At 44.4% G+C, this 27,719-nt stretch overlaps 1 protein-coding gene across 1 annotated transcript; it reads left to right on the forward strand.

Annotated features, from left to right (window-relative positions):
• Nucleotides 1-1,134: 1,134 nt before the first annotated feature.
• On the forward strand, nucleotides 1,135-25,910 carry LOC138666800 (pulmonary surfactant-associated protein A2-like). Its single transcript, XM_069754974.1, has 5 exons — nucleotides 1,135-1,204; nucleotides 19,256-19,459; nucleotides 20,206-20,277; nucleotides 20,374-20,430; nucleotides 25,534-25,910. The coding sequence occupies exons 1-5, from the start codon at nucleotides 1,135-1,137 to the stop codon at nucleotides 25,908-25,910; spliced, it is 780 nt and encodes a 259-aa protein (XP_069611075.1).
• The last annotated feature ends 1,809 nt before the right edge of the window (nucleotides 25,911-27,719 follow it).

The raw sequence follows: 27,719 nt of genomic DNA on the forward strand, positions 1-27,719 counted from the left end.
AATCGCCAGCATGAGAGAATCCTGACAGCGTGCCGTGTGCACTGTGAGAATTCAGAAATCTGCAATCACTAAGAATGACTGCAGACTCATTATAAACCTGGACAACCCCTTTAATGCTCCTAAGAAATAAAAAGGTGAGAATTAGTTAGTATCATAAATAACATTTACATCCAGGTACCTTATATATGACGACATCTCTGGACTCGTTCTCCTTCTTTTCTTCATCTTGTCCAGACCCCATGATGAGTTTTCTCATCCACAGCTTGTCTCTGCAGATTTCGATCTTCTCCGCTCTTTAGCAGAAAATCTCTACATGATACTCTTAAAGACAGAAGTGTCATTATAATGCTCCTGAATAAAAAAAATGTCCCTCACTATATTGTCTGCACAAAAAATGACCCCCACCTTGTCCCTGTTATGGTACATGCTCTTTATACTGACCTCTCCTTTCCATACCAGCCCCCTCTTCACACTATCCTCTCATACTGTGTCCCCCATATATGGCCCAGTATTTATACTGTACTCTCTCATCACACTCCCCCCTCCTTGGTATACTGTCCCCTCCTGGCTGTGCCCTTACACTGTCCGTCCATGTTATGCCCCAACTAATTCATTCCTATTCTGTGGCTACTGACTTTTCTCCCCTCTATACTGTCTCCGTAAACTATTCCCCTCCCTCCTCATACTGTCTCTTCTCACATCCCCCTTTTCACCATACAGTCACCTCATATATTTACCACCTCACTTTTATACTGCATGCTCACCTGACTCCCCATACTGTCTGCACCCATCCCCCATACTGTTTCATTATATATGACCCCCATTCCCCCACACAGTTTCCTCATTAAACACCACCATCTCCATCTCAATTCTCCCCACAAATAATAAATCCCCCATCCCCACTGTAATTCTCCCAACACACAATAAATCCCCCATCCCCACTCCAATTTTCGCACCACACAATAAATCCCCCATTCCCACTCCAATTCTCCCTACACACATTAAACACCCCCATCCCAACTCCAATTTTACCCACAAATAATAAATCCCCCATCCCCACTCTAATTCTCCCCACACACAATAAATCCCCCCATCCCCACTCAAATTCTCCCCACACATAATAAATCTCCCCCCATGGACTTAATCTTCAGTGTCTTCAGCTCCACTGGAGCACTTACCACCAGTGTTCGTCTCTGCAGCGCAGGTGAGTTACGTCAGCAGCGTGATCACATGATCTGATCATGCTGCTTGCGTCACTCTGACCCATTAGTCAGATCCTCAATTGTAATTGCTTTTGTAAGATGTGAGTACAGTTGATCCCTGGGAGCTGGCACACTGCAGCTTCTCTGTTCTGGCTGTCAGCTTGACAGTCGGCACAAAGAACGGTCGAATCTCAGTCCGGGGGCGGCAGAATGCAGCTGCCTGGAGAGACACTGCGGACCGCTGCATTAGGCGGCCCGATTGCGTCCCCCCTGCCAGTTGCGCCCGGGGCACATGTCCCGGCTGCCCCCCCTAGATACGCCTATGATACAGAGCCTTTAACAGGGCAAAGATGACAAAAAGGGATACCCTTCTATATGTCTATCATACTGTGAAAATTCTGGTCCATCCTGAGAGTGGATCCTGATTTCAGGGATATTGGAAAAAATCCCTCAATAACATGTCAAAGGGGATGAAATTTATGTAACTTCTTAATGCATAGCCATTTTGTCTCAAATGATAATGGACCCAAACAAAAAGGGATTGTAGGGAAGGTTCCCATCCCTGTGGCTCTTGTCATTCTGTAAATACCTTCCGAGGACTAAGGAATTCATTAACCTCGGTGATATGAGAAAGTTCTATATTAGGGACAGTATTACCTGCAAAACTAAAGGAGTGCTATGCGCCATAATGTGTCCATGTCCCAAATTATACATTGGGAAAACAGTGCAAGAAATAAGAAGAATTTCCAAACATGTCAGCTGTATAAATACAGAAGCTGAGACACCGTTATCGATTCACATGAGGAGTATCCATTCCAACCCCCTGGGCCTTCGAGTGTGGGGAATAAGACTATTACAGTATAAGTGTACACAGTAAAAAGGAAAGAGCCTATTGTTGTCTTGTCTCTTTGGTAATGTGAAACTTGTCTTATAATATTCCGTTCAGTGTTGGACTGGGGTGCCAAGGGCCCGCCAGTAACCAACATCAGGGTCCCAATTTTCAGCTACATGCAAATGTGACATTATGCTCAATTACAAATTCATATGACAATGAACTAGGTAGATTGTTAAATTAATAAGATGCCGCCTTGGTCTGTATATAGTGATTCAAGTATATAGTGCTAAGTACTGCTGATTTAAGAGGGTGGTGGTCCACTCTTGCAACTGAAGATTCTCCTGTTCTCTGTGGGTCAGTCCAAGCCTGATCCTGTTTACCTGTACCCACGCTATACATTTTTTATGAGGCCATAATTAATAATTATAATAATAATAATTTTATTTCTATAGCGCCGGAATTTTCCGCAGCACTTTACATTTTAGAGGGGATTTGTACATACAATAGACATTACAGTATAGCAATAAGCACATAGATCAAAACAGATAAAAATAGGAATGAGGGCCCTGCTCGCAAGCCTACAATCTATGAGATAATTCTGTCATGGAGGCAAGGGTCAACAACAATTCGATCACAACTGAAGGAAGGGTGCCTCATTCCTGAGCATATGACATCAACATTAATTTGCAGCATTGTTCTTCCAACAGGCTCACCTGATTGTCAGTTATCACGGATGAATTATCAGTGGCAACCTTGCTGCAAGAATTTTAGCATAGATTTTAATATTCAAATTATTCAAAAAGGTAGGCCTAAAATTAAAAAAATAATGTTGGGTTTTGGTGAAACTGAGATGTTTGCCTCTGAAGACAGATGTGAAGATTTATATAGAAGTGAAAGAGTATTAATATACTAATGAAAAAGTGCTGCACTACTCATTTTTATGACATTAAAGGATGACTAATATGGTGTTAATTGTAATTTTTAGAGTTGAGCGACCTTGACCTTTTTAGAGTCGAGCCGGGTTTCGCGAAACCCGACTATCTCAAAAGTCGGGTCGAGTGAAATCGGCCGATTATGGCGAAAAGTCGGGATCGACCGAAACACGAAACCCAATGCAAGTCAATGGGGCAGCATAGTCGGCAGTGAGTGGGGGCCAGGAAAACACCTAGAGTGCCCATTTTAATGTCAAAACCATCCATTCTTCTTAATGAAGCTTGTCAAGCGTAATTTACCTTATAATAATTGGAAGGCATTTGAAATTGGGGGTCATTTGGCTAAAGTTGTGTGGGGTAGGGCTGGTTCAAGTAATTAGTGGGCCCAGGAAATCTGGACCACGTCACGGCAGTGGAGCAGGGAGAGGTAAGTATTTCAACTTTGCAAGTGCTGTGAACCTGAGCAAGCAGGGGGGGCCCACTCGTTGGCATTGGCACTGGCACAGGGCCCCTCAAAGTACAGCGGTGTGTTTGCACGGTGGGGGCGCCTCCCACCGGCAGCAACACTTTTGCGTACTATGAGAGGCCCTGTGCCAGTGACGTCGCCAACTAGTATTCCTCCCCCCACCTGATGAAGGAACCTGCACTTTCATCTGCACCTTCCTCTTTGTCCCCGTGTAAGGTGGTATGGTATGCGGGAAGAGCAACCTGACTTTCAGCAGGGTCACAATGTTGTTGTGTAGCATGCACGGGGAATGTTGCGTTATGGGTCAATGTACCAGCAGACTCATCTATCACTGGCTGGGCAATGGGCACGATGAAGTGGAAACACAGATATAGGCCCAAAGAATAAAGTGGGCTAAATGCAGTTCAAAATTGGTAACACAGGAATAACCAGGGGGCATTGCAGTGGAGGACAACTGGAATGAGAGGCTGACACAGAGAGTAGGGCCAAATCAGTAAGTAGTCGAAATGCAGTTCAAAATTGGCAACCGTAGTAAACAGGCGGCACAGCTTTGTTCAGTGGAGGAGAACAGCAAGGAGTGGCAGACACCGATAGTAGGCCCCAACCCAACTAGTAGGCCAAATGCAGTCTAACATTAACAACTACTTAACGAGAGCCTGAAAATGGAATTTCAGGACAGGAAACCAGGAGAACAGCAAGGAGTGGCAGACACCGATAGTAGGCCCCAAACCAACTAGTACGCCAAATGCAGTTGTTCCATTTAACCACAATTTAATGAGAGCCTGAAGATCGAAGCTCAGGAAAGGCAACCTGGGGAACACCTTGGAGTGTAACACACCATCTCTCTCCACCCCATACCCATTTTGTAGGCCTAATGCAGTGTACTTTTCTACAACTACTAAACGAGAGTCGGAAGACCGAAGCAATGGCAAGGAAACCTGGGGAACACCTTGGAGTGTAACACACCATCTCTCTCCACCCCATACCCAATTTGTAGGCCTAATGCAGTGTAGTTTCCAAGAACTACTAAACGAGAGCCGGAAGATCGAAGCTCAGGAAAGGCAACCTGGTGAACACCTTGGAGTGTAACACAACCTCTCTCTACACCCCATACCCAATTTGTAGGCCTAATGCAGCGTAGTTTCCGACAACTACTAAACGAGAGCATGAAGATCGAAGCTCAGGAAAGGCAACCTGGGGAACAGCTTGGAGTGTAACACACCCTCTCTCTACACCCCATACCCAATTTGTAGGCCTAATGCAGCGTAGTTTCCGACAACTACTAAACGAGAGCATGAAGATCGAAGCTCAGGAAAGGCAACCTGGGGAACACCTTGGAGTGTAACACACCCTCTCTCTACACCCCATACCCAATTTGAAGGCCTAATGCAGCGCAGTTTCCAACAACTACTAAACGAGAGCCGGAAGATCGAAGCTCAGGAAAGGCAACCTGGGGAACACCTTGGAGTGTAACACAACCTCTCTCTACACCACGGAAGGGCTGATTCTTAGGAAGGAAGGCTGTTGGAAATAAGTAGGGTTGAGCGAAACGGGTCGAGATTTTTCAAAAGTCGCCGACTTTTGGCAAGGTCGGGTTTCATGAAACCCGACCCGACCCCAGTGTGGGGTCGGCCATGCAGTCGGCGATCTTTTGAATCTGGAATCGGAATTCCGATACCGATTCCCGATATGTTTAAGATATCGGGAATTGGTATTGGAATTCCGATTAAAGTGTAAAATAAAGAATTAAAATAAAAAATATTGCAATACTTACCCTCTGACGGGCCCTGGTACTAACCGGCAGTCTTCCTTCCTTAGCATCAGCCTTCCAAGACCTGGCGGTGACGTCGCGGCTTGTGATTGGCCGCGCGGCCGCCCATGTGACCGCTCGCGCGGCCAATCACAAGCCGCGACGTCACCGCGACGTCACCGAAGGTCCTGGAAGGGCTGATTCTTAGGAAGGAAGGCTGTCGGAAGGAAGCAGGGCGCTTCCGAGGGTGAGTATATACCTAATAGGAATATACTCACCCTCGGAAGCACCCTGCTTCCTTCCGACAGCCTTCCTTCCTAAGAATCAGCCCTTCCAGGACCTTCGGTGACGTCGCGGTGACGTCGCGGCTTGTGATTGGCCGCGCGAGCGGTCACATGGGCGGCCGCGCGGCCAATCACAAGCCGCGACGTCACCGCCAGGTCTTGGAAGGCTGATGCTAAGGAAGGAAGACTGCCGGTTAGTACCAGGGCCCGTCAGAGGGTAAGTATAGCGATTTTTTTTATTTTAATTCTTTATTTTACACTTAAATATGGATCGCAGGGCCTGAAGGAGAGTTTCCGCTCCTTCAGACCCTGGGAACCATGGAAACCCAATGCACTGCATTGGGTTTCGGGTTTCGTCCGTCCCCGACCCCGACTTTTTTATAGGATCGGCCGATTTCACTCGACCCGACTTTTGAAAAAGTCGGGTTTCGTGAAACCCGACCCGATCCTATAAAAGTAAAGGTCGCTCATCCCTAGAAATAAGCATTGCGCGTCCGAGGGTGATTATATTCTTATTAGGTATATACTCACCCTCGGACGCGCCCTGCTTCTTTATTTGTAATGAATGTTTATTTGCAATGTGGTTTTGACTTACTCTATTATTTTTGTAATTAATGATTTTATTATTTTCATTGTTTTACATCTTCTTGGCAATAATATAAAGAAGACGCGACAGGACAACACTCGGTGGATGCCATATCTGTGTTTTCAATTTAAAAAACCTTTCAGTTAACTACTTGCAGGAGAAAGTAATTGTAGCTGGTGGCCATTTTTAGTACTGTACCAGATTTTAGTTGTGTGTTTGTTTTTAATGTTAAAATGTCTGCATTTGATATCTCACCAGTATTTTCTTTTTTATAAGCAAAATACTTATTTTTTTATTTTATGATGTTGGTTCAAGGGGTACACGGGCAGCAGTAGACAGGTCAGTGGAGGCCTAGTGGAAGGAGGGACCGCAGATGCGCCAATGTTTCCCCCATACCAAATTTGTAGGCCTAACGCAGCGTAGTTTACAACAACTACTAAACGAGAGCCGGAAGATCGAAGCTCAGGAAAGGCAACCTGGGGAACACCTTGGAGTGTAACAAACCCTCTCTCTACACCCCATACCCAATTTGTAGGCCTAATGCAGTGTAGTTTCCAAGAACTACTAAACGAGAGCCGGAAGATCGAAGCTCAGGAAAGGCAACCTGGGGAACACCTTGGAGTGTAACACACCCTCTCTCTACACCCCATACCCAATTTGAAGGCCTAATGCAGCGTAGTTTCCAACAACTACTAAACGAGAGCCAGAAGATCGAAGCTCAGGAAAGGCAACCTGGTGAACACCTTGGAGTGTAACACAACCTCTCTCTACACCCCATACCCAATTTGTAGGCCTAATGCAGCGTAGTTTCCGACAACTACTAAACGAGAGCATGAAGATCGAAGCTCAGGAAAGGCAACCTGGGGAACACCTTGGAGTGTAACACACCCTCTCTCTACACCCCATACCCAATTTGAAGGCCTAATGCAGCGTAGTTTCCAACAACTACTAAACGAGAGCCGGAAGATCGAAGCTCAGGAAAGGCAACCTGGGGAACACCTTGGAGTGTAACACAACCTCTCTCTGCACCCCATACCCAATTTGTAGGCCTAATGCAGTGTAGTTTCCAAGAACTACTAAACGAGAGCCGGAAGATCGAAGCTCAGGAAAGGCAACCTGGGGAACACCTTGGAGTGTAACACACCCTCTCTCTACACCCCATACCCAATTTGAAGGCCTAATGCAGCGTAGTTTCCAACAACTACTAAACGAGAGCCAGAAGATCGAAGCTCAGGAAAGGCAACCTGGTGAACACCTTGGAGTGTAACACAACCTCTCTCTACACCCCATACCCAATTTGTAGGCCTAATGCAGTGTAGTTTCCGACAACTACTAAACGAGAGCATGAAGATCGAAGCTCAGGAAAGGCAACCTGGGGAACACCTTGGAGTGTAACACACCCTCTCTCTACACCCCATACCCAATTTGAAGGCCTAATGCAGCGTAGTTTCCAACAACTACTAAACGAGAGCCGGAAGATCGAAGCTCAGGAAAGGCAACCTGGGGAACACCTTGGAGTGTAACACAACCTCTCTCTACACCCCATACCCAATTTGTAGGCCTAATGCAGCGTAGTTTCCGACAACTACTAAACGAGAGCATGAAGATCGAAGCTCAGGAAAGGCAACCTGGGGAACACCTTGGAGTGTAACACACCCTCTCTCTACACCCCATACCCAATTTGTAGGCCTAATGCAGCGTAGTTTCCGACAACTACTAAACGAGAGCATGAAGATCGAAGCTCAGGAAAGGCAACCTGGGGAACACCTTGGAGTGTAACACACCCTCTCTCTACACCCCATACCCAATTTGTAGGCCTAATGCAGCGTAGTTTCCGACAACTACTAAACGAGAGCATGAAGATCGAAGCTCAGGAAAGGCAACCTGGGGAACACCTTGGAGTGTAACACACCCTCTCTCTACACCCCATACCCAATTTGAAGGCCTAATGCAGCGTAGTTTCCAACAACTACTAAACGAGAGCCGGAAGATCGAAGCTCAGGAAAGGCAACCTGGGGAACACCTTGGAGTGTAACACAACCTCTCTCTACACCACGGAAGGGCTGATTCTTAGGAAGGAAGGCTGTTGGAAATAAGCATTGCGCGTCCGAGGGTGATTATATTCTTATTAGGTATATACTCACCCTCGGACGCGCCCTGCTTCTTTATTTGTAATGAATGTTTATTTGCAATGTGGTTTTGACTTACTCTATTATTTTTGTAATTAATGATTTTATTATTTTCATTGTTTTGCATCTTCTTGGCAATAATATAAAGAAGACGCGACAGGACAACACTCGGTGGATGCCATATCTGTGTTTTCAATTTAAAAAACCTTTCAGTTAACTACTTGCAGGAGAAAGTAATTGTAGCTGGTGGCCATTTTTAGTACTGTACCAGATTTTAGTTGGGTGTTTGTTTTTAATGTTAAAATGTCTGCATTTGATATCTCACCAGTATTTTCTTTTTTATAAGCAAAATACTTATTTTTTTATTTTATGATGTTGGTTCAAGGGGTACACGGGCAGCAGTAGACAGGTCAGTGGAGGCCTAGTGGAAGGAGGGAACGCAGACAGGCTTCGAAGGCCTAACATAATAAAATGGGCTGGCTGTAGGCAATTTATAATTGGTTCCATGGGAACACGGGCAGCAGTAGACAGGTCACTGGAGGCATAGTGGAAGGAGGGACCGCAGACAGGCTTCGAAGCCCTAACATCCTAAATTGGGCTGCCTGTAGGCAATTTAAAATTGGTTCCAGGGGAACACGGGCAGCAGTAGACAGGTCAGTGGAAGTCTAGTGGAAGGAGTGACGGCAGACAGGCTTCGAAGGCCTAACATAACAAAATTGGACTGGCTGTAGGCACTTTTAAATTGGTTCCAGGGGTACACGGGCAGCAGTGGTCTGGTCAGTGGAGGCCTAGTGGAAGGAGTGACGGCAGACAGGCATCAAAGGCCTAACATAATAACATTGGGCTGTTGGCAATTTAAAATTGGTTCCAGGGGTACACGGGCAACAGTGGTCTGGTCAGTGGAAGTCTAGTGGAAGGAGTGACGGCAGACAGGCTTCGAAGGCCTAACATAACAAAATTGGGCTGGCTGTAGGCACTTTTAAATTGGTTCCAGGGGTACACGGGCAGCAGTGGTCTGGTCAGTGTAGTAGTAGTTGAAAGAACGGACCGCAGACAGGCTTCGAAGGCCTAACATAACAAAATTGGGCTGGCTGTAGGCACTTTTAAATTGGTTCCAGGGGTACACGGGCAGCAGTGGTCTGGTCAGTGGAGGCCTAGTGGAAGGAGTGACGGCAGACAGGCATCAAAGGCCTAACATAATAACATTGGGCTGTTGGCAATTTAAAATTGGTTCCAGGGGTACACGGGCAACAGTGGTCTGGTCAGTGGAAGTCTAGTGGAAGGAGTGACGGCAGACAGGCTTCGAAGGCCTAACATAACAAAATTGGGCTGGCTGTAGGCACTTTTAAATTGGTTCCAGGGGTACACGGGCAGCAGTGGTCTGGTCAGTGGAGGCCTAGTGGAAGGAGTGACGGCAGACAGGCATCAAAGGCCTAACATAATAACATTGGGCTGTTGGCAATTTTAAATTGGTTCCAGGGGTACACTGGCAGCAGTGGTCTGGTCAGTGGAAGTCTAGTGGAAGGAGTGACGGCAGACAGGCTAAGAAGGCCTAACATAACAAAATTGGGCTGGCTGTAGGCAAGTTTAAATTGGTTCCAGGGGAACACGGCCAGCAGTGGCCTGGTCAGTGTAGTAGTTGTAGAAAGAACGGACCGCAGACAGGCTTCGAAGGCCTAACATAACAAAAATGTCAAAACAATGGTATTGTCAGTGCCAGGCATTGAAGGATGTCAGCGCATAGACTAAACATTGGTGAAGCTGTGAGAGATAATTTTGCTAGTGGTAGAGCACTGTTTGAGCTGGGGGGGGGGGAACTGTCTTGTGGCCGGCGGTACAGGCACAGGGCCCCTCATATTACAATGGTGTGTCTGACGTTGGGTGCGCACCACCACCGCCAGAGACACTTTATTGTACTATGAGGGACCCAGTGGCAGTGCCGTCGACCAAAAGCGGGCACACCCACCTCTTCAGACAAACAGCACTCTCACGGGTGCTGGCGCAAAGTGGCGATACCACGGCCCCGTGTGGGGAGTTTGGCCATTTTGTTAGGAGTAAACATGTCGTATGCTGGACAATCAGGTGCAGAAAATTACGAGATTGGAAAAGTCATTCAGAAGAGTCCACAGGCAAGACCTTTTCATAGGAAAGTTAGGTGTCAGCCGGGCAAGGTGGGGCAAAAGATTTCGAAATCCAGTTGTGGTTCATTTTAATGAAGGTTAGATCATCTACATTTTGGGTAGCCAGACGAGTCCTTTTTTCAATTAGTATTGAACCTGCAGCACTGAATACTCTTTCTGATAGGACACTAGCTGCCGGGCAAGCAAGCTCCTGCAATGCATATTCTGCCAATTCTGGCCAGGTGTCTAATTTGGATGCCCAGTAATCAAATGGGAATGACGGTTGAGGGAGAACGTCGATAAGGGATGAAAAATAGTTTGTAACCATACTGGACAAATGTTGTCTCCTGTCACTTTGAATTGATGCTGCAGTACCTGTCCTGTCTGCGGTCATAGCAAAATCACTCCACAACCTGGTCAGAAAACCCCTCTGGCCAACGCCACTTCTGATTTCTGCCCCTCTAACACCTCTGGTCTGCTGCCCCCTGGAGCTCGTGTGAGAACGATCACGGGCGCTGTGTGCAGGGAATGCCAGAAGCAAACGGTCAACAAGAGTTGATTGTTTTGTTGCTAATATTAGTTCCAAGTTCTCATGTGGCATAATATTTTGCAATTTGCCTTTATAGCGAGGATCAAGGAGGCAGGCCAACCAGTAATCGTCATCGTTCATCATTTTTGTAATGCGTGTGTCCCTTTTGAGGATACGCAAGGCATAATCCGCCATGTGGCCCAAAGTTCCAGTTGTCAAATCTGCGGTTGTGCTTGGTTGAGGGGCAGTTGCAGGCAAATCTACGTCACTTGTGTCCCTCAAAAAACCAGAACCCGGCCTTGCCACGCCACCAATTTCCAGTGACCCCGGGAAAGCTTCCTCATTAAAAATATACTCATCCCCATCATCCTCCTCATCCTCCACCTCCTCTTCGCCCGCTACCTCGTCCTGTACACTGCCCTGACCAGACAGTGGCTGACTGTCATCAAGGCTTTCCTCTTCCTCTGGTGCAGACGCCTGATCCTTTATGTGCGTCAAACTTTGCATCAGCAGACACATTAGGGGGATGCTCATGCTTATTATGGCGTTTGTTCTGTCTGCTAATGAAAGGTGTAATGAAGGCAATCCAGAGACACAGTGTGCCTAGCGATCAGAGCGCACACAGTGATCTGACAAATACCCAAAAACAAAAGAACGAGCTCTGAGACATGGAAACTCTGTAGACCACACACCTGATCCTATCCTAAACACAACTAAAAGCGGCTGTGGATTGCGCCTAGCAACTACCTATGCAACTCGGCACAGCCTAAGAAACTAGCTAGCCTGAAGATAGAAAAATAGGCCTGACTTGACCCCAGAGAAATACCCCAAAGGAAAAGGCAGCCCCCCACATATAATGACTGTGAGTAAGATGAAAAGACAAAACGTAGGGATGAAATAGATTCAGCAAAGTGGGGCCCGATAATCTTAGACAGAGCGAGGATAGTAAAGCGAACTTTGCAGTCTACAAAAAACCCTAAAGCAAAAACCACGCAAAGGGGGCAAAAAAGACCCACCGTGCCGAACTAACGGCACGGCGGTACACCCTTTGCTTCTCAGAGCTACCAGCAAAACAAAAGACAAGCTGGACAGAAAAAAAGCAACAAATAGCAAAAAAGCACTTAGCTATACAGAGCAGCAGGTCACAGGAACAATCAGGAGAAGCTCAGATTCAACACTGGAACATTGACAAGGAGCAGGGATAGCAGCATCAGGCGGAGTTAAGTAACGAAGCAATTAACGAGCTCACCAGAACACCTGAGGGAGGAAGCCCAGAAGCTGCAGTACCACTTGTGACCACAGGAGTGAATTCAGCCACAGAATTCACAACAGGCATTGTCTGCACTAACCAGCCGTGTGCATTCCTCAAAACACTGAAGGACTTGACACATGTCTTTAATCTTCGACCACTGCACACCTGACAACTCCATGTCTGCCATCCTACTGCCTGCCCGTGTATGTGTATCCTCCCACAAAAACATAACAGCCCGCCTCTGTTCGCACAGTCTCTGAAGCATGTGCAGTGTTGAGTTCCACCTTGTAACAACGTCTATGATTAGGCGATGCTGGGGAAGGTTCAAAGAACGCTGATAGGTCTGCATACGGCTGGAGTGTACAGGCGAACGGCGGATATGTGCGCAAAGTCCACGCACTTTGAGGAGCAGGTCGGATAACCCCGGATAACTTTTCAGGAAGCACTGCACCACCAGGTTTAAGGTGTGAGCCAGGCAAGGAATGTGTTTCAGTTGGGAAAGGGAGATGGCAGCCATGAAATTCCTTCCGTTATCACTCACTACCTTGCCTGCCTCAAGATCTACAGTGCCCAGCCACGACTGCGTTTCTTGCTGCAAGAACTCGGACAGAACTTCCGCGGTGTGTCTGTTGTCGCCCAAACACTTCATAGCCAATACAGCCTGGTGACGTTTGCCAGTAGCTGCCCCATAATGGGAGACCTGGTGTGCAACAGTGGCAGCTGCGGATGGAGTGGTTGTGCGACTGCGGTCTGTGGACGAGCTCTCGCTTCTGCAGGAGGACGAGGAGGAGGAGGAGGAGGAGGGGGTGCGAACGGCTACAGCCAACTGTTTCCTAGACCGTGGGCTAGGCAGAACTGTCCCAAACTTGCTGTCCCCTGTGGACCCTGAATCCACCACATTTACCCAGTGTGCCGTGATGGACACGTAACGTCCCTGGCCATGCCTACTGGTCCATGCATCTGTTGTCAGGTGCACCTTTGTGCTCACAGATTGCCTGAGTGCATGGACGATGCGCTCTTTAACATGCTGGTGGAGGGCTGGGATGGCTTTTCTGGAAAAAAGTGTCGACTGGGTAGCTCGTAGCGTGGTACAGCGTAGTCCATCAGGTCTTTGAAAGCTTCGCTTTCAACTAACCGGTAGGGCATCATCTCTAACGAGATTAGTCTAGCTATGTGGGCGTTCAAACCCTGTGTACGCGGATGCGAGGCTAAGTACTTCCTTTTTCTAACCATAGTCTCATGTAGGGTGAGCTGGACTGGAGAGTTGGAGATCGGGGAACTAGCGGGGGTGCCGGTGGACATGGCAGACTGAGAGACGGTGGGAGATGGTATTGTTGCTGCCGGTGCCCTAGATGCAGTGTTTCCTACTACGAAACTGGAGATTCCCTGACCCTGACTGCTTTGGCCTGTCAAAGAAACCTGCACAGATACTGCAGGTGGTGCAGAAAATGGTAGCCCTACACTGCCGGAAGGGATGTTGCGTTGATGACTAGCTTCATTGGCCGAGGGTGCTACAACCTTAAGGGACGTTTGGTAGTTAGTCCAAGCTTGCAAATGCATGGTGGTTAAATGTCTATGCATGCAACTTGTATTGAGACTTTTCAGATTCTGCCCTCTGCTTAAGGTAGTTGAACATTTTTGACAGATTACTTTGTGCTGATCAATTGGATGTTGTTTAAAAAAATGCCAGACTGCACTTTTTCTAGCATCGGATACCTTTTCAGGCATTGCAGACTGAGCTTTAACCGGATGGCCACGCTGTCCTCCAACAGGTTTTGACTTTGCCACGCGTTTTGGCCAAGATACGGGCCCGGCAGATGGAACCTGTTGCGATGTTGATGGCTGCTGCGGCCCCTCCTCCTCCACTTCAGAACTGCTGCCGCCTGCACCCTGTTCCCCCAATGGCTGCCAATCGGGGTCAAGAACTGGGTCATCTATTATCTCTTCTTGTAGCTCGTGTGCAACTTCGTCTGTGTCACCGTGTCGGTCGGTGGTATAGCGTTCGTGATGGGGCAACATAGTCTCATCAGGGTCTGATTCTTGATCAGCACCCTGCGAGGGCAATGTTGTGGTCTGAGTCAAAGGACCAGCATAGTAGTCTGGCTGTGGCTGTGCATCAGTGCACTCCATGTCAGATTCAACTTGTAATGGGCATGGACTGTTAACTGCTTCACTTTCTAAGCCAGGGACGGTATGTGTAAAGAGCTCCATGGAGTAACCCGTTGTGTCGCCTGCTGCATTCTTCTCTGTTGTTGTTTTTGCTGAAGAGGACAAGGAAGCGACTTGTCCCTGACCGTGAACATCCACTAACGACGCGCTGCTTTTACTTTTACCAGTTTCACGAGAGGAGGCAAAAGAGCTAGAGGCTGAGTCAGCAAGATAAGCCAAAACTTGCTCTTGATGCTCCGGCTTTAAAAGCGGTTTTCCTACTCCCAGAAAAGGGAGGGTTCGAGGCCTTGTGTAGCCAGACGACGAACCTGGCTCCACAGCTCCAGACTTAGGTGCAATATTCTTTTTCTCACGACCACCTGATGCTCCACCACTACCACTACCCTCATTACCAGCTGACAATGAACGCCCCCGGCCACGACCTCTTCCACCAGACTTCCTCATTGTTTTAAAAACGTTACCAAACGAACGGTATTTGTTGCTGTCACACAACTTACACGGTGAGCTATAACTTCAGTATGATTTAGCTACCCCTTTACAGGTGGGTGAGACCACAACGAAAATCAGCCACAATGTTACACACTCTGTTGTTGTTGGCAACAAATGAGATGCCACACACGCAGGACTGTCACTGAAGCGCAAATGTAAATATTTATCTCCCACTGATTTGTGTTTGTTTTTTTTAAATGTGAGACTTCAGAAAAAATAAAAAATAAAAAAAAAATTTTTTTTACAGAAGAATTTATAAAACAAATAAAATGAAATGATTGTTTCAGGGAGAATTTAGGAAAAAAAAAAAAAAAAAGGCTTTGTAGGGCCCACTGAGTGATAGAGGACGCACACAGGAGTCAGGAGTGGCACACAAGCCCAGAGGCCAAAATTAATCTCCCACTGATTGATTTAGTTATTTTTTTTGGTAGATTTTGGAACCCAAATCAAGCAAAAAAATTAATAGGCTTTCTATGGCCCACAATTGGGGAGAGAGAGAGAGATGGCACACCCAGGAGTCAAGACTGGCACACAAGCAGAAGGGGCAATATGAATCTCCCACAGATTTTTTTTTTTTTTTTTTTTCAGGGAGACTTTAGAGAATAAAAAATACAAAAAAATTGATTTTTTTTCAGGAATAATTTAGAAACCAAAGAAAATAAAATGATTTTTTCAGGGAGAATTTAGAAAACAAATAAAACAAAAAATAGGCTTTCTAGGGCCCACTGAGTGACAGATGACGCACACAGGAGTCAGGAGTGGCACACAAGCCCAGAGGCCAATATTAATCTCCCACTGATTGATTTAGTGATTTTTTGTGGTAGATTTTTGAACCCAAATCAAGCAAAAAAATTAATAGGCTTTCTATGGCCCACAATTGGGGAGAGAGAGAGAGATGGCACACCCAGGAGTCAAGACTGGCACACAAGCAGAAGGGGCAATATGAATCTCCCACAGATTTTTTTTTTTTTTTTTTTTCAGGGAGACTTTAGAGAAAAAAAAATACAAAAAAAATGATTTTTTCAGGAATAATTTAGAAACCAAAGAAAATAAAATGATTTTTTCAGGGAGAATTTAGAAAACAAATAAAACAAAAAATAGGCTTTCTAGGGCCCACTGAGTGACAGATGACGCACACAGGAGTCAGGAGTGGCACACAAGCCCAGAGGCCAATATTAATCTCCCACTGATTGATTTTGTGATTTTTTCTGGTAGATTTTGGAACCCAAATCAAGCAAAAAAATTAATAGGCTTTCTATGGCCCACAATTGGGGAGAGAGAGAGAGATGGCACACCCAGGAGTCAAGACTGGCACACAAGCAGAAGGGGCAATAAGAATCTCCCACAGATTTTTTTTTTTTTTTTTTTTCAGGGAGACTTTAGAGAAAAAAAAATACAAAAAAAATGATTTTTTTCAGGAATAATTTAGAAACCAAAGAAAATAAAATGATTTTTTCAGGGAGAATTTAGAAAACAAATAAAACAAAAAATAGGCTTTCTAGGGCCCACTGAGTGACAGATGACGCACACAGGAGTCAGGAGTGGCACACAAGCCCAGAGGCCAATATTAATCTCCCACTGATTGATTTAGTGATTTTTTGTGGTAGATTTTTGAACCCAAATCAAGCAAAAAAATTAATAGGCTTTCTATGGCCCACTATTTGTGAGAGAGATGGCACGCTCAGGACTGGCACACGAGCCCAGAGGCCAATATTAATCTCCCATTTTTTTTTTTTTTCCAGGGAAAATTTATAAACCCAATAAAAAAAATAATAATAAATAGGCTTTCTATGGCCCACTATCTGAGAGAGAGAGATGGCACGCTTAGGACTGGCACACAAGCCCAAAGGCCAATATTAATCTCCCACTGATTGATTGATTGATTTTTTCAGGTAGAATTATGAACCCAAATCAACCAAAAAAATAAATAGGCTTTCTATGGCCCACTATTTGTGAGAGAGATGGCACGCTCAGGACTGGCACACAAGCCCAGAGGCCAATATTAATCTCCCACTTTTTTTTTTTTCCCAGGGAAAATTTATAAACCCAATAAAATAATAAAAAAATAGGCTTTCTATGGCCCACTATCTGAGAGAGAGAGAGATGGCACGCTTAGGACTGGCACACAAGCCCAAAGGCCAATATTAATCTCCCACTGATTGATTTATTGATTTTTTCAGGTAGAATTTAGAACCCAAATCAAGCAAAAAAATTAATAGGCTTTCTATGGCCCACTGAGTGAGAGATGGCACACACAGGAGTAAGGAGTGGCACACAAGCCCTGAGGCCAATATTTTTCTCCCACTGATTGATGTTGTGATTTTTTCTGGTAGATTTTGGAACCCAAATCAAGCAAAAAAATAAATAGGCTTTCTATGGCCCACTGAGTGAGAGATGACACAGACAGGGATGGCACTCTAGCAGAAATGCCAATCTTAATCTCCCACAAAAAAAAAAAAAAAAGGAACTGTCCTTCAATTACTATCTCCCTGCAGTAATCTCAGCCAGGTATGGCAGGCAGCAATAAGGAGTGGACTGATGCACAAATTAAATAAAAAGTGTGGACAAACAAACAAGATAGCTGTGCAGAAAGGAAGGAACAAGAGGATTTGTGCTTTGAAAAAAGCAGTTGGTTTGCACAGCGGCGTACACACAGCAATGCAGCTATCAGGGAGCCTTCTAGGGCAGCCCAATGAGCTACAGTGCTGAGGAAAAAAAAAAGGAGCTTCCACTGTCCCTGCACACCGAAGGTGGTGTTGGGCAGTGGAAATCGCTACAGCACAAGCGGTTTTGTGGTTAATGGACCCTGCCTAACGCTATCCCTGCTTCTGACGAAGCGGCAGCAACCTCTCCCTAAGCTCAGATCAGCAGCAGTAAGATGGCGGTCGGCGGGAACGCCCCTTTATAGCCCCTGTGACGCCGCGGACAGCAAGCCAATCACTGCAATGCCCTTCTCTAAGATGGTGGGGACCAGGACCTATGTCATCACGCTGCCCACACTCTGCGTTTACCTTCATTGGCTGAAAAATGGCGCTTTTCGCGTCATTGAAACGCGACTTTGGCGCGAAAGTCGCGTACCGCATGGCCGACCACGCACAGGGGTCGGATCGGGTTTCATGAAACTCGACTTCGCCAAAAGTCGGCGACTTTTGAAAATGTTCGACCCGTTTCGCTCAACCCTAGTAATTTTGTATTAGGTAGCCCCTCAAAAGAGTCATTTGAGTTTTCATCATATACTAGTGTATGAACAAACATTCTCAAGTTCTTGTCTAAAGAACATTTAGGTAATCCTTACATTAAGTTGAGGCCTCATCCATCATGGAAAGCCCTACCAATTATTGTAGATGCTTGAAAATCAATTTAGGACGTCTTAAGACACCATTAGTGAATTGTGCAAATCCATTAGATAATTACAGTCACTCTTAGGGGTATAACAAAGGTGGTACTTGTGATAAATTAAGGTTTGGTTTTTTTCCACATAGTTCAGTGTTGCAGAACTGTATAAAATGACTCAATGCGACTAGAGTAAATTATTCTGCTGTCTTCTACAGGTATGTGTCAGAAGGAAATACACATTTCCATTTAAATAGTAAGTAAAATAATTAGAATTTTATTTGTATTTTATGGCCCTTTAAATTGTGAGGAGATTATTGAATCCATATCCCACTCTGTGTGCACACTCAGCCAGGAGCTGTGCACTGCTTTCTCCTGAATTGTGCATCTCTTAGGTGAGTTTTTGATGATCTGTGGGGTCTCCGGACTCAGACACCATTAATTTTCTTTCAAATAAAAGGACAGTAAAATATAAAAAAATATATAAAGGTTTACTTACTCTTTATTTATTTATATTCCTTATGACAATTGCTTTCGACGATTGGTATATAATTTACAAGAGATCTCTTGTTTATCAAAATAATTTATGGTTCATTCAGATGTGCAAGCTAAATAGCATTCTTCCTCATATGCTGCTGTTTTATCGTGATTATTTAAGACTCTAGCACAGTGATTGGTCCCAAACGTTTAGTAGACAGTCCCTTTAGAGTTGCCTTTAGAGGCGATCAAAACCCACTAGGGGCTATTTGTTAGGCTGCCGTCACACTAGCAGTATTCGATCAGTATTTTACATCAGTATTTGTAAGTCAAAACCAGGAGTGGGTGATAAACGCAGAAGTGGTGCATATGTTTCTCTTATACTTTTCCTCTGATTGTCCCACTCCTGGTTTTGGCTACAAATACTGATGTAAAATACTGACCAAATACACAAATACTGATGTAAAATACTGACCAAATACTGCTAGTGTGACGGCAGTCTTATGGTCAGCTTCACAAATAATCTCAACTAACTTTAAAAGTGAGAACAAATGTTTTAGAAATGGAGAGTACGACCACAAAATTGTTGCAGTTATTTCTTAAATTAGGCCTAATTATCTCAATATAGAAGGCAATATGTGGACAATGGATAAACAATGGTGGTTGAGATAACATGCTGTCTATTCTATTTTTGATACACAGGCTTTCTTCAACTACCAAAGATGTTCTATTACGGATCTCTTCTGCTCACAGTAGTGGTCAGTATGGTGGCCTGTCTCCCTGATCCCCTAAATTTGGCAAAGGTTCCAGAAATTCCCAGTATTACAAAACCTATTTCACCTCCTAAAGTAGATGCAAACATTCCAAAGCCAACCGGAGGTACTCTGAAGAAAATTGGACTGAAAGGTTTGTGAGTTTCTTTATGTCAATGATTGAGATATAGATATAAATGAAACTAAAGGACCCTATACACATTAGACTAATGTTGGCAGAACGAGATGATATTGACTGGTTCAGCCGAGAATCTAATATTGGGGCACTGTGCAACTGATGGTTAGAGAAGATACCAACCGGGCATGTCTGATGTTTCAGTCATGGGCATGGGAGAATCGGCTGTTATGGCTGTCGGCTGAACAATTGGTCAAAGAATTGTCTAGCCAACAACCATCTAATGTGTATGGGGCCTCATAAGTGTTATTATGAATTATTTAGTAATAATCAGGCTTGCACACAATCCAAAAATATTTACCCTGTTGTCAACTCATGGTTAAACACTGCTAACAAATCCATCTTCTATAAATATATTTTGTTAATCTTTTGAGTCTTTGTTATTAAATCAGATTTTATTCAAGACTGTTTGGAATGGGAGAGATATTTCAATGCATAATTGATAATTGCAGTCTTCATAAGTATCTGCATTGTTTTTAGAATGTGGTACACTGATTTGCTCTCTGAGAAGTGTAGGGATTATACTGCTGCCATACAGGAAAATAGGACATGTCCAAGAACATTATAGCATGGCCAGCTTAGCCCTTAGACATAAGTTGATATCAAGCTTGTCGACTCACAACAAAAATGACGTTTGTGAATTAAGTATTGAAAAATGTAGACTTCATTTGTATATACATATGAAATGTATATTTCACTTTCAGGAGTTCCAGTTATAGGCAACAAACCTGCCCAGTGGCAAGACCTCCAACGTCGTGTCAGCAGACTAGAAGCAGGTAAGTGACTGAAGAACATTTCTTGTAAAAAAATTCATAACTTCCCTGGACTGAGAACTTTCTTCTCTTTTGCTATGCTGTTTCTTTCATCCCTAGTATCATTCAGTAATGTTCTTGAAGTTTTTCCTTTTGTCACCAGTTACAGGAACTATAGTAAGAGTTCAGCTATTATTAAGCCATAGTTTTATGAGTCATCCAAGCTTCACACAAATCCAGATATGCTGCTCCATTTTCCATAATTCGGAAACTTTTTCATATTCTTAGTTTGCCAGTTTCAAACATTAATAGGGTAGAACAAATAGAGAAAAGGACTAGCAAATCTAAGAGAGTGTGAATAGGTGCCAACCAAACAAAGTAAGAAACAGTAAGGATGCACCATAATTTACCAAGAATGATTACTCTAAAACATTGAAACTGCATTGCTGCCATAGAAAATGGGAAAAAATGGAAAAAAGCAATATATATTGCATGTATGAAATATTCATCTGCAAAAATTGCTATGAAAAAAGGAAGGTACTTTCACACTTGAGGACCAGGGATTTGCGGACTGTTGAGTACTTCCTCCCTGAAGCTCCGCCAACTTCTGCACTTCTTACATTTAGGTCCGCCTACTTCTACATACTTCCTGCATACCTATCTTTAACATTCGGTACGCAGGACAAGTGTGACACCCCAGGGGCCTGGTTGTTACAGTGGCATTGCTTTCCTCAAGGGGAGAGTGATGTCATGCTTGGAAGCGATGGAGGATTCCTTTTAACAGGTAATTAGCACATACAACACCATTCTGACTTCAGGCCAGAAAGGGGAGCTCTAATCCTGAATTCAGGGGAGCTGCATCCTCTTTGGTCAGGAGGAGGAGTTAGTTGCTGGGCAGTTAGGAAGAGTTTATAAGTTGGTGCCTGACAGGAGACAGGAGCAGTTTGAGGCAGAAGAACGGGTGAGGGGCTGTACAGCCTGAGGTGCTGTAGCCCCTAGATAGCGAGATACAGAAGGAAGAACAGCTTGTAGCAAACGTGACAGAGAGCGAAGCACAGGAGAGTGACAACAGAGGAGAATAGCGGCGACTGGGCTCCTCCCTGATTGAGCACAGATACCTGTAACCGGAAGACCAAGGTTGTGTCATACTCTAGGAGGCACAGCAGAAACCGGTAGGACAGCTAGACTACACGTAACCTGTCTGCCCTAACACCCATGAGACACAGTGACAAATAGAGCCCGGGTCATGATAGAGATCCTGTAAAAAGGCTCGTGTCACCTGTGATATGGGTTTGTGTCCCACTTCAACAAAGGACAGAGAGAACTGAGAGGAACTTGCTACAAAGCCATAGGCAGTAAGAGCACTAGAAGAAAGGCTTTTAACTCCACCTGATAAAGCTGGACTCTGAACTCGCTCCTAAGCCGGCCAGACCCTGCCTGTACCTGTGATATGGTGCCCTGGACTGTGGTTGCCGGCTACCATCAGTAAACCAGGTAAAAAACTGCACAACTGTGTCCTTCTTTCTTTACTGCATCACTCACCATCTTCCATTTATTTACTGGGAGCCCTGGGGACCTTCTTCATCTGTGGGAAGTTATACCATACGGCTGCCATAGCATCACCCCAAAGGACATCTTTAAGCAGCATCAGTCACCCCTGACCGAAATCCACAGGTGGCGTCACAAACATTCCTTTATTTCAAAAACCCCTTTAAAGACTATACCTTTAACATGGGTGCCCAGGGCCATGGACCGGGTCACTGCCGCCGTGACACATCCCTTTAATTACCGGACCCAGGACCAAGTACCCCACGGCCCTGGCGGGTGACTCACATGTGGATGTGTGCGGATGCGTCGTTTTGATGTGCCCGCCGATTGCACGGGAACGCAACTTGTCCTGCGTACCCAATGTTAAAGATAGGTATGCAGGAAACAAGCAGAAGTAGGCGAACCTAAACAGAAGAAGTGTGGAAGTGGGTGAAGCTTCAGGGAGGAAGTATGCAACCATCCGCAAAGCCCCGGTACACAACTGTGAACGTAGCCTTAGCACATAGATTGGCCAATATATTAGTACTGTAAAACTATACTTAACAAAAAGTTTGGCATGCATCTTTTTCCTTCCAGTTTTCAGGATTGAAGGAATAAAGATTTATGGTTGTTTCATAGTTTTAAGGGTGAAGGTAGAAAAATTCCTTCCTGACTCTACATGTGGCAATCAAACTGGTTCCCTAGACAGTGTCCCCATCACAGAATCTACTGCCCATACCCTGTAATATTATATCTTTCAAGAAATGCATCAAGGTCTCCTTGTACTTTTGTAGAAAATCAACCTTTACACCGTCATGTGGCAGAGAGTTAGATTATCTCACTGCTCACTTCTAGATCGGGGTGGGGAACCTTTTGTCTGCCAAGAGCCATCGGGAATCGGGATATTAATTCCATCCTTCGGGCACCATACAAATTGCTGGTTAGCCATACCCCCAAAGTATGCCCTGACACTGGCATTGGTGTCAAGACGTAATCTTTCACTGCATGCACCTCAACGTTCAGTAGTGAACTCTACACATGCTCACAAAGCAAGAAGAAATTAAAGTGCTGGCATCTGGTAAAACACAGCTGACGGCCCAAGCACTAGGATCCCACAAATCTGCCTGAAGGGCAAGACAAAAGGTCATCGCAGCCGTAAACGAACCACTGATCTACTATATGCAGATCTTACAGTAAATTTAATTTATCTCTGCTTCTATATAATAATAACCTGGGTACTTTATTAAATGAATGATCAGATGTTGCCTTTGTCTGTACATGGTGAATCAAGTGTATTGTGTAACTACTAGAGATGAGCGAATTTGCTCAGTTCCCTCTTATTTGGCAAGCTATAGCGCTTGCTGAATAAGCTGCAGAGGAAACCCAGCTTCCTGGATCGCAACACATGCAGCTGCGGAGCCAAACAGCTGATCGGCTGGCGCGATCCAGGAAGCCGGGTTTCCTCTGCAGCTTAATCAGCAATGGCTATAGCTTGCCAAATAAGAGGGAACCTGAGCAAATTCGCTCATCTCTAGTAACTACTGCTCATATAAGCTGGTGGGAGGCTCGTTCCTGCACACGGGCGCTTTAGGGGATTTAACTGCAGTTCTGTAACTTGCCTTAAGATATGGCTCCTTTATAGTCTACAGACTTTTTGCTGCCCCCTTCATGATATTCTTCCTTCTCCACTGCAGATCTGTGTACAACTACTCCATTTACATCCTGCTGTCTCTAACACTAGAATTAACAGATTTGTGTCAGTTTTGCAAAAGCACTCAGATAGAGGATTTAAAATGTAAAAGTAAAATGATAGAACATTTTAATGAAGATTATTTAAAAAGTTGCTAAACTTTGTATTTAGGAAAAAAATATTAAGCATACGTGAGAAGGTGCATATAGCCTTTAATGTATACCATATATTTCCTTTCATTCACTGCTAAATGCAGTTAAAAATTAGTTATAAATGCCATGAGTAAAATAGCTTTTTTTAAAAAATCCAGTGCCAAATGATGGCTGGGAACTCAACAATGTTCACGAAATATATTTGTAGTCTACATTTTGGCCACTATGGTCAAGTAGGACAGTAACAGAAATAGTGAGTACGACTCACTATTATAGGGATGGTCATTTGTATGAAGCCAGTGTATAAATGTGAATAGGGCTCACTAGAATGTTAATATAGGTGTAATAAGGGTGTTACATCATGTATGGAAAAAGTAATGTCAGAAAGAATAGAAAGTTCAATACATATAAGACATGCACACCTAATGCTTCAATAAAAAATATGCTTTTATTTACACTGATACACAAACGGGGATATAAAACCACTTAACACCACACAAGGTGCAATGTTACCACACCCTTAGCACTTGCAATAAATCAGTCAACCACACTAATAATAGCAATTGACCACACAGCAATAATAATAATTAATATCACATGATAGTGCTAACAAAGTTTATAGTGAAAAAATGGTAATCCCATATTAGATGAAGAAATTAAGACCTGGGTAAGCCCATGTGAACAATTCCAAAGACCTGAGATTAATTACCATATAGGAAAGAAATTTGGCTATAAGTATTTAGGCCTGTAGAATTCCCCTAACCATCATAGGGCTGGTGATCACCTGGATCAGGGGTAAATCACTCAAATGGATCTTCCCACTAAAATGTAGAATGAATGATCCCACGTACAAATCATTATACAGTGTATAGTACACAATCTATCTGATTCAATGTGTTATAAATAGCCCACCTGACCTCACAAATCGTGATAATTGTATGAGGCAAGCAGAGATGTAAAGGCTATAGAGATAAAGGAGAGCCGTTGGTAGAACGACAGGACGGCGTGTCCTGAGGTGTATACCTGATCCAATGGGAGCTGGCTGAGAATCGAATAAAAATATTGCTAAAACAGGGAATAAACAGCCATGGTGGTTTGTAATGATGAGGGGAGAGATGCGGGATAGTCCCCCCGTGTATCGCTACTGGGCAGGTTTGACAGAGGGAGTGACATCTTTGGTAACGATGAGAGGAGGGGTGCAGGGATAGACCCCACGCTTATCGCTGCTTGGCAGCTTTGTCAGGGGGAATGCCAATCCCCCTGATGAAGCTGCCCAGCTGCGATTTGCATGGGGTCTATCCCTGCACCCCTCCTCTCATCGTTACCAACCACCATGGCAGCTTATTAAATAATATGATTTAATTACTAAATATTTTCAAAACTTATTGAGATGCAAAATTAAAGGACTGCTCCAGTGTTTGTTTTTTTTATTGCCGCTCCTACCCTATTAGCCAGCAGTAACGTGTTCAGTTTGTGCAACAAAATAATTACCTATTCTTGTCTTCTCCCATTTCCATTGCTGTTTTCCGGCCCTCCCCTGCATCATGTGACCGCAAACGTGACCAGCCACCTCAAGCAGCATCTATTGTGTGGATAATGAGTCACTTTCTCAATGTAAGTCTTTGAGAATCACAACAAGGTTCTCATCTGCTTGCATTAAATAAGGAAATAGCAGTCTACTTGCAAGTGAAAGCTGCACAATGCAGGGTACAACGGGAGCCGGACTGGACATGGCAAAAGACTGATGGATTACTATTATAAAGCACACGCTGTATTCACACTACAGTGATGTCTAATGGAGGGGCCCATTAAAGAAAATGCTGAAGTGATCCAGTAATTTAATGATCATTTAGGCCTTTAATACTTCTTCCATCCTATATATGATAATTAATATTTTTGTATATCATCTAGTTCTCAAACTGGAAGGAAGGATCCAAGTAGTAGGTGACAAAATGATTGCCACCAGTGGAAAAGAAGTTGATTTTGCAACATCCAATCTTACATGTAATCTGATTGGTGGGCGCATTGTTTCTCCCATGAATGAAGCAGAGAACAGCGCTGCATTGGAAATCGTGAAGAAATATAACAGATATGCATATGTGGGAGTGATAGGGGGGCCAGTACCTGGCGCGTTCAACTACTTGAATGGAGCCCCTGTAGTTTTCACCCGCTGGAGAAAAGGTGAACCCAGTGGAAAAGGAACTGAAGGCTGCACTGAAATGTATACTGATGGCCAGTGGAATGATAAAGCTTGTAACTACAAACGTCTTACTGTCTGTGAGTTATAAATCTAAAATGTCTACTCATCTGGGTCTCTGATTTAATGTTGATTACAATTTTACTATGTTAATTAAAATATTGTTTTATTTGTAGCTTACTTCTACTCTACGGCTGATATTTCCCTTACATTTTTCAAAATAAAAAGATAGGCATATTAATTTTGTGTCCTGTTATTACCTGTGTTTATCACCAATTTTATTGTTACAATTTTGTCACTGAATTTGTATGCATCTTCAACACTACAAACTATACCTCAATCAGAAGTAAATCTAGGTTTTCTGCAACCAGGTCAAAAACTCAGTTTGGCTCTCCCCCTATACATACAATTGCTTCTCACTAAATTAGAATATCATCAAAAGTTAATTTATTTCAGTTCTTCAATGCAAAAATGAAACTCATATATTAAAAAGAGTCATTACAAACAGAGTGATTTATTGCAAATGTTTATTTCTATTAATGATTATAGCTTACAGCCAATGAAAACCCAAAAGTCAATATCTCAGTAAATTGGAATAATTAACAAAAACACCTGCAAAGGCTTCCTAAGCATTTAAAAAGTTCCCTTAGTCTCTTTCAATAGGCTCCACAATCAAAGGGAAGACTGCTCACTTGACAGGTATCCACAATGCAGTCATTGACACACTCCACAAGGAGGGTAAGTGTTATGAAAGGCAATTCAGTACCACAATGGACATAGCGGTCAGAGCACATACAGTGATCTGACAATAACCCAAAATCATAGAACGAGCTCTGAGACGTGGGAACTCTGCAGACCGCAATCCCTAATCCTCTCCAAACAACACTAGAGGCAGCCGTGGATTGCGCCTAACTCTGCCTATGCAACTCGGCACAGCCTGAGAAACTAACTAGCCTGAAAATAGAAAATAAGCCTACCTTGCCTCAGAGAAATACCCCAAAGGAAAAGGCAGCCCCCCACATATAATGACTGTGAGTTAAGATGAAAAGACAAACGTAGAGATGAAATAGATTCAGCAAAGTGAGGCCCGACTTTCTTAACAGAGCGAGGACAGAAAAGGTAACTTGCGGTCTACACAAAACCCTAAAGAAAACCACGCAAAGGGGGCAAAAAGACCCTCCGTACCGAACTAACGGCACAGAGGTACAACCTTTGCGTCCCAGAGCTTCCAGCAAAAAAATAGACAAGCTGGACAGAAAAAATAGCAAACAAATAGCAAAGAAGAACTTAGCTATGCAGGGCAGCAGGCCACAGGAATGATCCAGGGAAAAGCAAGTCCAACACTGGAACATTGACAGGAAGCCAGGATCAAAGCATTAGGTGGAGTTAAGTAGAGAAGCACCTAACGACCTCACCAGATCACCTGAGGGAGGAAACTCAGAAGCAACAGTACCACTTCCCTCCACCAACAGAAGCTCACAGAGAGAATCAGCCGAAGTACCACTTGTGACCACAGGAGGGAGCTTTGCCACAGAATTCACAACAGTAACCTCCCCTTGAGGAGGGGTCACCGAACCCTCACCAGAGCCCCCAGGCCGACCAGGATGAGCCACATGAAAGGCACGAACAAGATCGGGAGCATGGACATCAGAGGCAAAAACCCAGGAATTATCTTCCTGAGCATAACCCTTCCATTTAACCAGATACTGGAGTTTCCGTCTAGAAACACGAGAATCCAAAATCTTCTCCACAATATACTCCAATTCCCCCTCCACCAAAACCGGAGCAGGAGGATCAACAGATGGAACCATAGGTGCCACGTATCTCCACAACAATGACCTATGGAATACGTTATGTATGGAAAAAGAATCTGGAAGGGTCAGACGAAAAGACACAGGAT

This window comes from Ranitomeya imitator, chromosome 2 (genome assembly GCF_032444005.1).
Source record: "Ranitomeya imitator isolate aRanImi1 chromosome 2, aRanImi1.pri, whole genome shotgun sequence".
Taxonomy (NCBI): Eukaryota; Metazoa; Chordata; class Amphibia; order Anura; family Dendrobatidae; genus Ranitomeya; species Ranitomeya imitator.

Bases quoted from the DNA above. Each gene is read 5' to 3' on its own strand.
- LOC138666800 (XM_069754974.1), top strand. From the start codon at position 1,135: ATGGACTTAATCTTCAGTGTCTTCAGCTCCACTGGAGCACTTACCACC. The intron at 1,205-19,255 runs GTGAGTTACGTC...TTTGATACACAG, and splicing joins TGTTCGTCTCTGCAGCGCAG to GCTTTCTTCAACTACCAAAG. The intron at 19,460-20,205 runs GTTTGTGAGTTT...TTTCACTTTCAG, and splicing joins GAAGAAAATTGGACTGAAAG to GAGTTCCAGTTATAGGCAAC.